Below are 13,147 nucleotides of genomic sequence, written 5' to 3' on the forward strand. Positions count from 1 at the left end.
GCAGTTCATATCAAGAAATTACCCTGAAATCTGACCCCTCCCCCCATGGAGGCCCCACCAAATATTAATTTTCCTAGAAAAATCCTTCAGACCTGGAGACACAGGAAATGGATCTTGTTCCCAGAGTGGCTGCTGAGTCCCTGGTCTTAGAACCCGGGTTACCAGCCGTCCTGATCCTCCTCAAACTCCAGAATTTCTCTCTTCAAAGGAAAGAAAACAGGCCATGTGTTTGTTGGCAGAGCACAGGGCCGGCTCCAGAAACCCCATGTGTGCACAATTAAAAGTTGGCTGCCCCCGGAGGGCTCCCATCGCAAACTTAAAGAGTCAGGGCCTTGCCGAAAACTAAACAAGGGCCAGCTGGGTTTTTTTTTAACCTACAGGCTTTCCGGAGCTGCCTGGAACAGAGCCTGCTGGAAATGGGGCTCGCCAGACACTCAGTTTCCTTAATGGCCTGTTTTGTCCCCAGAATCTCAACATAATTTTCTTTCCTGTTTCTTTCTTTTGTGAACAAAAAAAGAAAAGGATAGGTTCCAAGCTTCAGAAAGTGCCTTTGTGACAGGGGAGTAAGACCCCAAGCTAATAGGTGTCCTGCCCCCTCGTCCAGTTCTCAGCTCGGCTGCCAGGGTCGAAGCCAGACCACAGGGGGACAGGGCAGGCCCTCAGTGCTCACATGTTCATTCAATAAAGCAAAATGCTGGCTTCTCTCCTACAGAAGTGGATTTCTTGGCTTGATGTAGTCTGGCTTGCTTTGATTTTGATTGAAGGGATCAAAATCTTTACTTTGTACCTAAGACAAAAGAGCTTGGATGGTCGAAGGAGGGAGGCGTGCGTGCGTTTTGTGTGTGTGTGTGTGTGTGTGTGGTGTAAATTGGAGAGAAAACAAAAAAAGCTGCTTGAAGATGTCCTCTGGTATCTGATGGAAGGCTGCAGCATTAGGCAGCTTTGAGAATCGGTACAAGAGTTGTGTGCCTGTGTGTCCTGGCCCGGAGCCAGGGGATGTGTTTATTTTAAGCTTCTAGAAGCAGCTCATTGACACTGCCCCCTCCCCCCAAACCTAATCCATTTTTCCCTGTGTTCTCTTCTCCCCTGGTACCCATTGGGCTTGGCGTGGTATGCTATGGGGGTCCTGCCTTTGTCCCCATTCTCTTCTCACATGTATTCATGACCTTTAACTTTACTTTCCAACCACGGTACATCCATACAGACAGTATTACACTTAAATGAAGTATTCCTTTTTGTAATCATTTTTTAGATGGTAAAGGAATTTAATAAAACTACTTTATGATAATGCCAATATCTGTGTCTGATCTTTGTCTCAGTGTATTCCTCTTATTTTAAAAAATGTTTTTATTGATTTTTTAGAGAGAGAGGAAGGGGTGAGAAATAGAAACATTGATGTGAGAGAGAAACATCCATCAGCTGCCTCCTGCACGCCCACTACTGGGGATCCAGCCCACAACCCGAGTATGTGCCCTGATGGGGAATCAAACCAGGACTTCAGTCCAGGGGATGATGCCCAATCCTTTGAGCCACACCGGCTGGGCTGTATTCCTTTTTAATCTTTAAAATAGATACCTTTTTTAGTTTACTTATTTTGAACAGTGTTCAAAGCTACAGAAAAGTGACAAGACTCATAATAAACTTATGCTCTGTCCTAGACCAGCACTGTCCCATACTGTAGCCACTAGCCACATGTGGCTATTTCCACTTCAGTGTAAATTATAATTAACGTGTGCCTGGTGGCTATTGTATTGGGCTCCAGAGATAGAAAACATTGCCACCATGGCAGAAAGTTCTAACAAACACCTACAGTGAAGACCTCAAACAAAATCCTCATAGATTGTTTTTTCCTCATGACAGAACAACTCAGAGCAATCGTAAAAGGCAAAATTCAAACAAGACAGAAATGTTTGACATAGTAGAGGGGGCCATGGTCCCACTTAGTATAAACACTGCCATGTCAACACCTTTTTCTAATAGGTTGGGTCTTAAAATGTTTTGTTGAGTCCGGCCAGTGTGGCTCAGTGGTTGAGCACTGACCCATGCGCCAGGAGGTCACCGGTTCGATTCCCAGTCAGGGCACATGCCCAGGTTGTGGGCCCAATCCCCAATGGGGGCATGTAGGAGGTGGCCAATCGATGTTCTCTCTCATCTATGTTTCTATCTCCCTTTCATTTCCTCTCTAAAATCCATAAAGGAAAAAACATTTTAAATGTTTTGTTGTTTTACTTTTTGAGGTATAATATACATACATTTTGTGCACAAGTCAGGCACAATAATGTATGGCTCTATGGCTTTTCACAAACTGAACATCCTCAAGTTACCATTACCAGGCCAGGAAGTGGAGCATCCCGGGCTGGTCCCCAGTCCCTGGGCCCCTTCCTCTCGCTCCCTGTAAAGGTGACTGATGATTCATGACTGCTCTCCTGACTTCTCACTTCCTCTGTTTTACCTCCGGATTGTTCAACCAGGAGATGATGGGTGGCTTTCAGAGGTTTTAGGAAGTCCCAGGAATTTTATGCAAAGTTGTGTATTTCTGAGCAGAAGGTCCACTGCACTTGTCAGTTTTTCAGAGGGATTTGTGAGCCAAGAAGGGGCCTTTGGGAATTTTCAATTGTTTCTCGTAAGTAATTGCCCAGGACCATTTTGTCATCTTTGTTAATCTTGTTCAGCTAATGCTTAAGAACCCATTCCCTATCACCACCCAGTTTCTTGCTTTAATTTTTTTTTTCTTTTTCTTTATTGATTTTAGGGAGAGGGAAGGGAGAGGGAGAGAGAGCTAGAAACATCAATGAGAAAGAACACTGGCCTCCTCTTACATGCCCCTCACTGGGGATTGGGGCCCACAACCTGGGCATGTGCGACCTCTTGGTGAACGGGTCAACGCTCAACCACTGAGCCACACCAGCCGGGTACTTTAATTTTTTAATACATGTATTTTTATTTATTTATTTATTTATTTTTGGTTAATCCTCACCCAAGGATATTTTTTCCATTGCATTTTAGAGAGAGTAGAAGGGAGGGAGGGTGGGGGAGAGAGAGAGAGCAAGAGGAACATTGATGCAAGAGGGACACATTGATTGGTTGCCTCTCACACAACCCCAATGGGCCGGGGATCAAACCTGCAACCCAGATACTTGCCCTTGACCAGAAATTGAACCTGTGACCCTTTGGTGTAAGGGCTGTTGTTCTAATTGCTGAGCCACAGCAGCCAGGGCAATACATGTATTTTTCATTGTGTAAACTATACATAACATCGCCCTGGCCGGTTTGGCTCAGCGGTTAGAACGTCGGCCTGCGGTCTGAAGAGACCCGGGTTCGGTTCCCGCTAAGGGCACGTACTTCGGTTGCAGTTTGTCCCCGGCCCTGGTTGGTCGTGCGGGTGGCAGCCACTCGATGTGTCCCTTTCACGTCGATGTTTCTCTCTCTCTCTCTCCCTCTCTCTCCCTCCCACTCTATCTGTGCAAAAGTTGGAAAAATGTCCTCGGGTGAGGATAAAAAAAAAAAAAGTTAAAAAAAATAATAATAAACTATACATAACATTTACCATGTAAACTATTTTTAATTGTCCAGTTCTGTGGCATTAAGCACATTCACATTGTTGTGCAATCATCACCACCATCCAGCTCCAGGACTTTTCATCTCAGAGTGAAACTCGGTCCTCATTAAACACTAACTCTTCATCCCCCACCCCAACTCCTGGCACCATTCTTTCTGTGTCTATGAATTTGCCTACCCTAGGGACCTGATATAAATGGAACCATACAGTATTTGTCCTTTGTGTCTGGCTTATTTCACTTAGCACAATATCCTTAAGATTCATCCATGTTATATCATATGGCAGAATTTCCTTTCCTTTTAAGACTGAATAATATCCCATATATGTATATACCACATTCATTCCTCCAACAGTGGACACCTGGGTTGCTTCTACCTTCTGGTTACTGTCAATAATGGTAGGTGTACGGATATCTCTTCAAGTTCCAGCTTTCAATTTGGGGGGTATATACCTAGAAGTGAAATTGCTAGGTCATATGATACTTTGTTTTAATTTTTTGAGGAACCGCTATATTGTTTTCCTTAGTGGCTGCACCATTTTACATTCCATCCCCACCAACAATGCACAAGGATTCCAAGTTCTTCACATCCCCACCAACACTTGTTATTTTCTGTTTTGTTTTGTTTTCCAAATCCTCACCCAAGGATATGTTTATTGATTTTAGAGAGAGGAAGGGGGAGGGAGAAAGAGAGACTGAGAGAATGATGATCGACGTGAAAGAGAAACATCGATCGGCCAACTCTCGTATGTGCCCCAGCTGAGGGCCCTGACCGGGAATTGAACCCACGACCTTTTGGTGTACAGGACAATGCTCCAACCAACAGCAACACTGGCCAAGACTTGCTTTTTTTTATACTAGCCATCCTACTGGCTGTGAGGTGGTTCTAACTTTGCTTTTTGGAAGGGAGGGAGTGGCCTTTTTTGACTGGAGAATTTATAGCTGTCAGGCTATGGTTGTGCAATTTCAAATAGCTTATCTCTTGAACACCTCCCACCCCAACTGATAAGAAAGAGCTATCATTAGTCTATGGCTTAGAAAGGTTAAGAACTTACCAAGGTCACAGGTAAACTACAGAACTAGAAACTGAACCCTAGGTCTTATTTCCTCTTTATTTCACTCTGCATTAAGTAATCCACCCCACTCCATTTAGGCACAGAAAGTGAGCCCCTGCCACTAGAGGTCACATAGCTGATTGTTGACAGAGCAATGTCAGCATCCAGTGCTCAGCCATCAGGAGGGTGAGCAATCCTGGCCTTGAGTGTTGACTCTGGGGACCTGGCTTCATGCCCAGACACCAGTATTTCTGCAGTAAATAACTCAGGTGTCATGACTTCTACATCTGCTAGCTGGTCCATGAGACAAAGGCTGGGGAGTTTCTTAACCCAAAAATCTGGGATGGTCTTCTGGGGTCTTAAACTCATAAGCTACACAAAATCCTCAAACGAATGGATATTGCTTTCATCAGATTTCAAAGTGGTCTGTGACCTAAGGGAGACTAAATAAATATATTTATTAGTCCTAAGAGTGTCCCCAGCTACATGACTACTGTAGAAATATAAAAACATGACCCCTGGGTCTTGGCAAAAACTATCTCATAGAAGTAAGCTCTGAGAAGGAAGGTGGCCACAGGCTTGGGGTTTAGGACCTGTCAGATTCCTGATGGTCAAATGAAAGCACATTTCCTGACTGCTCTGTGGTAGCTTCTTTCTTCATTCCGTGTCTCGTCTTCTCTGTTTTGCCAGCTTCTTTTATTTTCTACAATGTCTAGAGTTGGAAAGTTTCAGAGCTTGGGCCTTGGACCTCCTCCACTCCTTACTCTCCCCCAAGGTGGTCTCATCTGTACCCTGACAACTCCTGGATTTTATCCCCAGTCCAAATGTCTATGCAGACTCATGTAGCAAAGCAACCACCTTCTTGATAGCTCCATGTGACCATCTCCCAGGCATTAGGAACTTCCCCAAACTGTTCATTTCATGCAGCCCCTCACCTCCAACCCTGCTCCTCCCCATCTTGGCTACTAGCACCACCACCCATCCAGGTATTAGGCTAAACACCCAGGAATCTTTCTCTTTCTCTTCCTTATTCTACATATTCAGTCTGCCCACAAGTTCTCTCAATTCCAGAATACCTGGAATTGAGATCTTCCCTATCTCACCCCTACTTAATGCCTTCCAATGCTTCCTGTTACACTAGAAAGAACTCCAGGGCTCCTGGCAACCTTCTCACTCTCCAGTCACACCAACCTCCTTGATATTCCTCAAACAAATTAAAATTTTCCCCACCTCAGCAGCCTTTGCACTTGCTCTTTCTTCTCCCTGGCTATTTGTATTCCAACACCTTTTCATCACTCAGATCCTGGTTCATATGTCCCCTGCTCAGGAAGTCCAACCCTGATCACCAGACTTAAGTCACTTACCTCCCTGACCCCAAATCTAGTGACTATCCTATGACCCTGTTTAATTTCCTTCATAGCAGATGTTCCTGTCTAAAAAGATCCTGTTCATGTTTTCTTGCTTATTATGAGGTCTTGCCACTACAGTAGTGACTTTCAATAATATTTTTATGTGACCTAAAGTAATACAAATTTCACATGTGACCCAGCCATCCAGGTGTCATGGCTGTGTAACAAATTACCCCCAAATTTACTGGTTTTAAACACTGGTTATTTATCTTGCTCACAGATTTGCACTTTGACCAGGACTTGATGGGGACAGCTCATTTCTGCTCCTCTTGTCAGCTGGGATGGCCTGAAGGCTGGGAGCTGGAATCATTTCAGTATTAATTCACTCATCTGGTGCTTCATGCTGGCTTTAGCTGGGAACTTCATGTTGCCTGGGCTTCCTCCCAGCATAGCAGCTGGGCTCAGAAAAAGAGCATCCTGAAATTGAGAGAGAGACAGAGAGCTAGCACCAGGCAAAAGATGTATTCTAGTTTCTCACCTATGGCCAGAAGTTGCAGTGTCCTTTCTGCCACATGCTATTTGTTACACAAAATCCTAATCAGGTTCAAGAAGAAAGGAATTAGAGTCTACCTTTTGATGGGGAGTGGCAAGGTTGGGACTACAGTATTTCTGTAGCCATTTTTCAAAAACACAATCTGCCACACCCAGTATACAAATGCAGAGTTTAGAATGCCCACAAACAGCCCTGGCCGGTTTGGCCCAGCGGTTAGAGCGGTTAGAGCGTCGGCCTGCGGTCCAAAGAGACCCGGGTTCAGTTCCCGCTCGGGGGGCACGTACTTCGGTTGCAGTTTGTCCCCGGCCCTGGTTGGTCGTGCGGTGGCAGCCACTCGATGTGTCCCTTTCCCATCGATGTTTTCCTCTCTCTATCTCTTCCTCTCTCTCCCTCCCTCTCTATCTGTACAAAAAAATGGAAAAATGTCCTCGAGTGAGGATAAAAAAAAAAAAAGAATGTTCACAAACAATACAGGTACTTGACTAACCTTCCACACACAATGCACTAAATTTTCCCATTACATTTTGTAGAAACTGTTGGCCATGACCCACTACATTGATTTCTTCACTTCAGTTTGAGGATCATGTCGCAAGTGTGCAGTCTCTTTCCCCTACTGTAATCCCGCACATAGCGTGATGTTTGGTGCCTTAGGTACCTCACCGGCTAGCATTTTAAGTTTTATTTAACATCTGTATAGTTCTTATTGAGTAAGAGATCCTTCTCATTTAATCATCAAGCCAACCCTGAAGTAGGTACTATGATGGCCCTCATTTCACTGAAAGGGAAAGTGAGGCACAGAGGGATGAAGTTATCTGACCATGGTAACACAGCTAGTAAGTGGCAAAACGGATTGGAATCCAGTGAATCTGGTTGTGGACTCCATTTTGCTATGCAGCATCTTACAGAATTTACTTGTTTATTGTGAGTTTCCCATGCACACTGGAAGCAATTCATTGCTTGGGCCCTAGAACCGGGTCCCGTGTGCAGCAGGTACTCCTCTTACTGAGAAACGAACAGCTTCAAGCTCCGGTAGCCGCCTTCGCGTCTGCACTGGCGCGTCAGGTACTCCTGGAGGCACAACCCCCTCCCTGCGTCGATTGGCCATCGGCGATGACTGACGGAGGATTCAGCGCTAGCGCACTAGACCAGACCAGAAGGGGCCGGCCTACATTCGTTCAAGACTGACGGAGGGTTAAGCCAATGAAAATGTGTCGCTTCAGGAAGGGGGTGGACCCCCGCAGGCAGTTAAATTTGCGCGGGATTGGCGCTCTCGCAGTCATGGCGGCTTTCCGTGATATGGAGGAGTTATGCCAGGGGCTGCTAAGCCTCCTGAGCGCCAACCACGCTGCGGCGCAGCAGCGGCGGCTTTTGGGGCGCTACGGACAGATGATGGAACGGCTGCTGGAGGCGCAAGACGGCGCCGAGCAGCAGCTGCGAGGTGAGGACCGGGGCCCGCGCGGTGGCGCGACCGCGACCCAGGCCCTCGGGGATGGGAGGGTGCGGCCAGGCCGGCCTCGGAACCCTCCCTCCTGGGTCCCCCCAACCCTTGGTCTTTTTCCCGTGGGACTAGCGGGCGGGCGCTGCTCGCTCTGACCCTCAGTTTATCCACCGGTGAAGTGGGCTTTAGGACAGTACCACCTCCAGGGGTTTAGTGGTAAATATAGGAGTTTGAGCGCCAGGCCCAATTCTGAGCGTTCGCTGAGCAGGAACTGGGGAACTCCGGGTTTGAACTGGGGCTCAGGAGTCAAAGCGTCGTGTTTGAAACTCAGCACCTCTATTCCTGGGGTTGTGTAGATGTTTTACTGAGCACCTGCTGTGTGCCAGGCTTAATGCTAGCCCTGGGTGGCAGCAGGTAACAAAACAGACAAAACCCCTTAAAGTGTGCTAATGGGGGGTGACACAGAATAAACAAGAAAAATGGATAGGTCAGGAGGTGTTGGACTAAGGAGAAAAAGTAGGTTGTGTAGGGAGGAGTGATGATGTTTTGGGGGCAGGGTCAGGGAAAGTCTTCCGAGGTGATGTTTTAGCAGGAACTCAAAGGAGGTGAGGGAGCCAGGGCTATGGTGAGGATTAAATAAATCGATGTTGATAAAGTGCCTTCTACTGTATATGGAGAGAACACTGGACAAACACTTGGTCGAATCCAAGACACCATCAAATATAAGACTCTTAGCCCTGGCCGAGTAGCTCAGTTGGCTTGGAGGCTCGTTCAGTACACCAAAAGGTTTCAGGTTCGTCCTTGTCGGGATGTGTCTGGGAGGCAACCGAATGATGTTTCTTTACTTCTCTCCCTTCCTCTCTAAAAATCAGTAAAACATATCCTCAGGTGAGAATTTATAGAGAAGGAAAAAAGTTTTGCTACTAAGTATCTTACTATGTCATAGAGAAGGCTCGATCCAACCTTTCCCACGAGTGAGGCCCAGAAGCTCTGACCTGGATTTCAGCTGTCAACTCATGAGCCCTGTGGTCTCAGTCCAGTGACTTCCCTCTCAAGCCTGTTTCCTCATCTGTGAAATGGGACTGCTGATAGCATTGTTGCTACTATCCTCAGTGCCAGGGTTTTTTGTTTTTAAGGCTACAAAAAAAAAAAAAAATTTGTTTGTGGTAAAATTGACATAAAATAAGATTTACCATTTTTACCACTTTTAAGAGTACAGTTCAGCGGCATTAAATGTACTCATATTGTTATGCAACCAGCACCACCATCCATCTCCAGAACTTTTTTTCTTATCCCAAACTGAAACTTTGTATACTAACTCCCCTTCCCCCTTTGCCCAGCCCCTGGCATCCACCCTTCTACTTTCTCTCTTCATTTGACTCCTCTAGGGACCTTATATAATGCAGTATTTGTCCCTTTGTCTCTCATTTATTTCACTGAACGTAATGCCTTCAAGGATCACCCATGTTGTAACATACAGTATGTCAGAATTTCCTTCCTTTTTAAGGCTAGATAATATTCCATTACATATATATACACCACCTTTTTTTTGTTTGTTTAAATCCTATCGAGGACATTTTTTCATTTTTTGTTCAGATAGAGCAGGAGGGAGAGAGAGAGAAACATTGATGTGAAAGGAACACACCAAGTGGCCGCCACCCACACGACCCAACCAGGGCCGGGGACAAACCACAACCAAGGTACATGCCCTTAGTGGGAACCAAACCCAGTTCTCTCTGGACTGCAGGCCAACGCTCCAACTGCTGAGCTAAACCGGCCAGGGTACCACATTTTGTTTTATCCATTCATTTATCAGTGGACATATGGGTTGCTTCTATCTCTTGGCTATTGTGAATGATGCTGCTATGAACGTGGGAGTACAAATATCTCCTTGAAACCCTGCTTTCAATTCTTTTTTGTATTTTTGAGAGAGGGAATTATAGGATCAAATGGTAATTTGATGGTTAATTTTTTGAGGAATTGCCATCTAGTTTTTCACAGTGGTTTCCTTGCCAGGGGTTTTTAATGCCCCCTCCCCCTTTTTAAATGTTTTTATTGATATTTTTAGAAAGAAAGGAAAGGATAGAGAGAGAAACTGTCAGTGTGAGAAACAAACATCAATCAACTGCATCCTGCATGCCCCCTACTGGAGATTGAGCTGGTGTACTCTGACCAGGAATTGAACCTGGACCTTTCAGTCCATGGGCCAACAGTCAATCCCCTGAGCCACACCCACTGGGCTTTAATGCCTTTTTATATTTACATTTTATGAAGAGGTGTCATGTGTATTGAGACTTGAATGACTTAGGAGCTAGACATGTATGACTCGGGGAAGAGTATTCCTGGCAGAACAAAAATGTAGGGTTATGAAGTGAGGATGAGTTTAGAGACCTAAGAGAAAGAGGTAGATTGGGTCAGTAGCATCTAGACCCCACCAGGCCTGTGAGTCCTCAGGAGGAGTTTGGTTGTTCATCTAAAAATGATGGGTGTCCTGGTCAAGATCTTGCCCTCTTTTCTTGTCCTCTTCATTCTTTCCTCCTTTTCCCCTCCACCTAACTCACCCTCCAGGGATGGTTTGGGGAGATCAGCATCACCCAGCCTGCCTAGGTTTTAGCAGAACAGATGGATTTGGGGCTGAAGGGAAGAGTCAGTGTTCTAGGGAGCTGGGTCTTTGAGTCAGTGAATCTGGTTCAAGTCCAGGCTTCGGGGCTGTGTGTGAACAAGTCACTGAACCTTTCTGGCTTCTGTTCTTCACCTCAAATGGTGGGAGGGTTTAAGCCACCTCCTCAGAGCACTGTGAGAATGCACTGAGTAGGGGCTCCCAGCTTCTCCTGCACACTTAGCACACACTCGGGAGGGTAAGTGGAGAAGGGGCGAAGGCTTCATAAGAAAGCCAGACCCTCAGCTCGCCTAATGAAATCAGCAGGCACCATCTCAAACAGACAAATCAAGAAATAGCAGCATAAGCAAATTATTTAGAAGTATGAAGGTCAGTGCCCAAGAAAATAATGAAGAGTTGAAAGTCACTGCTTCAGAGGGATGGAGAGGCTTAGAGAGGGTGTGTATGTGTTTACATTTTCACAACCATATACATGTAATAGTTTGATTACAAATTAAAATGTCAGTTTGTAAACACTTAAATGCCAGTCCTTTGGGAAGCATTTTTTTATCTGCTTTTTCTGAGTTGGCAGGTTCCTCCAACTCTATGGGAAGGAACACAGTAATCTTAACGTACTTTTAATCTTTCTGGATGTTTTGTTCAACATGTGTTTATTCTGAGTAGGTGCTGGCACTACATGGAGATTGTAAAATGTAGTCTTTGATTCGATGAAGAAAGACAAGGAATAAGTAATTAAATGTAATAGGGGCTTTCATGGGAGCACAGTCATGCCCCAGGAGGGAGAGGAGAGTGTCCCACTGTCTGAGTCTGGCACTACCTGGCAGGTCTGGATGTGTCCCATGGAGGACAGGCAGGTGGAGGCCCAGGACTGTGAAAAACGTGGCATTTGCAGCCAGAGCAGAGAGGAAGGCATGTGGTGGGGTGAAACGTAGGGAGAAAGGAGGCTGGAAGGGATGATGAAGATGCTCAAAGGGACCTGTACCTTGTCCTAGAGCCACTGTATAGCCATGGGAGGTCTTTGAGCAGGAGAGCGACTTCACATTTAGCCTCTAATGCAGCTCCTGAAGGCAGAGGGCAGAAAGGATTGGCGACGGGAGAGACCAAGGCAGGGCACAGGGGCTGTCCAGGGTGGTCCTGGAGGGACAAAGGACCTGCACAAGGGAAGCAGGAGGACTTGCCCAGCCTGGATGACCAACTGGGTGAAAAATGTAAGTTAGTCCCAGGCTTCGTGCTTGGGTAGCAGGGCGGACCGTGATGTTATAAATTAAGATTAGATGTGCAAAGAAGGACCTTTTTTGTGTGTGGTACATGCCCCTAACAGGAACTGAACGTGGGACTCTGGTCTGCAGGCTGACGCTCAACCGCCGAGCCAAACTGGCCAGGGCTGGACCTGTTTTTTGTTTGTTTGGTGGATTCAAATGTGTTTCAGTGAAATGGAAGCATTTATGCAAGGTCCAGGTGAAACTGTCTAGTGGGTGTTTGGAAATAGGATGAGCAGGTTGGGGAGGTACCGACCGGGAAATGGGAGGGTTCATCATCCATGGGGGCAGTTGAGGCCACAGGCTGATGAACCACCATCTGCTCCTCGGGCTCTCCCAGGATAGGCTCTGGGAAGCCCGAATTGAGAGGGCTCAACCCTCTCCCACCTTGCAGAGATCCTCAATACAGAGAAGGATGTGGCCCAGAGCCTTCTTGATGCGAAGGAGCAAGCATGCCAGGGGGTTGCTGAATTGCAGCAGATTGAAGCCAAGCTCCAGAAGGCCAGCGAGGAGGACACTCACCTGAAGGCCAACCTCATATATCCTTTCCTGCTTGCTCGAAACCACTGGGCCTCTGCTTGCCCAGGAGGTGCAAAGTCATTCACATTAGAAAACATCCTTGGAGCCAGAGGCCCTGGGTCCCATATGGCTGGTTTTAGCACATAGGCAGCTCTCCCTCCAAAGCCAGGGATCCTTAACTGCCTGCTTTACTCAGCTCACCAGGGAGCTAGAAGACCTCAAGGAGATTGAGGCTGACCTTGAAAAACGGGAGAAGGAAGTTGACGAAGATACAACGGTCACTATCCCTGCAGCCATGTAGGTCCCATAAATTCCTGTGTGTGTGCCTAAGTTTCTGTGTGTTTAATCCCACAGTTCTGTGTTGGGGTTGACGCTGGGATAACTCACTTGTCTTTTTTTTTTTGTCTTGTACAGGTATGTGGCTCAACTTTATCACCGAATTAGTAAAATTGAGTGGGATTATGAGTGTGAACCGGGGATGATCAAAGGCAGTATCCTTTGTGGAGAAAAGGAACCCTGTGTTCTGGTGGTGGGGATGTAAAATGCTGCAGCTGGTATGAAAAACAGGATGGCAGGTCCTATACACTTTTTTTTATCCTCACCTGAGGACATTTGTTTTGCATTTATCTTTAGACAGAGCGGGAGCGGGGGTAAGAGAGACAGAGAAACATCGATGTGAGAGAGACACATCGACCAGCTGCCACTCATACGGCCCCAACCAGGGCCGGTGACAAACTGCAACTGAGGTACATGCCCTTAGCGGGGACTGAACCCGGGACTCTCCGGTCTGCAGGCAG

At 46.4% G+C, this 13,147-nt stretch overlaps 1 protein-coding gene across 1 annotated transcript; it reads left to right on the forward strand.

Annotated features, from left to right (window-relative positions):
• The first annotated feature begins 7,792 nt into the window (after window positions 1-7,792).
• Window positions 7,793-12,906, forward strand: SPC24 (SPC24 component of NDC80 kinetochore complex). Its single transcript, XM_036240873.1, has 4 exons — window positions 7,793-7,952; window positions 12,226-12,370; window positions 12,543-12,647; window positions 12,765-12,906. The coding sequence occupies exons 1-4, from the start codon at window positions 7,793-7,795 to the stop codon at window positions 12,889-12,891; spliced, it is 537 nt and encodes a 178-aa protein (XP_036096766.1). The 3' UTR covers window positions 12,892-12,906.
• The last annotated feature ends 241 nt before the right edge of the window (window positions 12,907-13,147 follow it).

This window comes from Molossus molossus, unplaced genomic scaffold (genome assembly GCF_014108415.1).
Source record: "Molossus molossus isolate mMolMol1 unplaced genomic scaffold, mMolMol1.p scaffold_m16_p_4, whole genome shotgun sequence".
Lineage (NCBI taxonomy): Eukaryota > Metazoa > Chordata > Mammalia > Chiroptera > Molossidae > Molossus > Molossus molossus.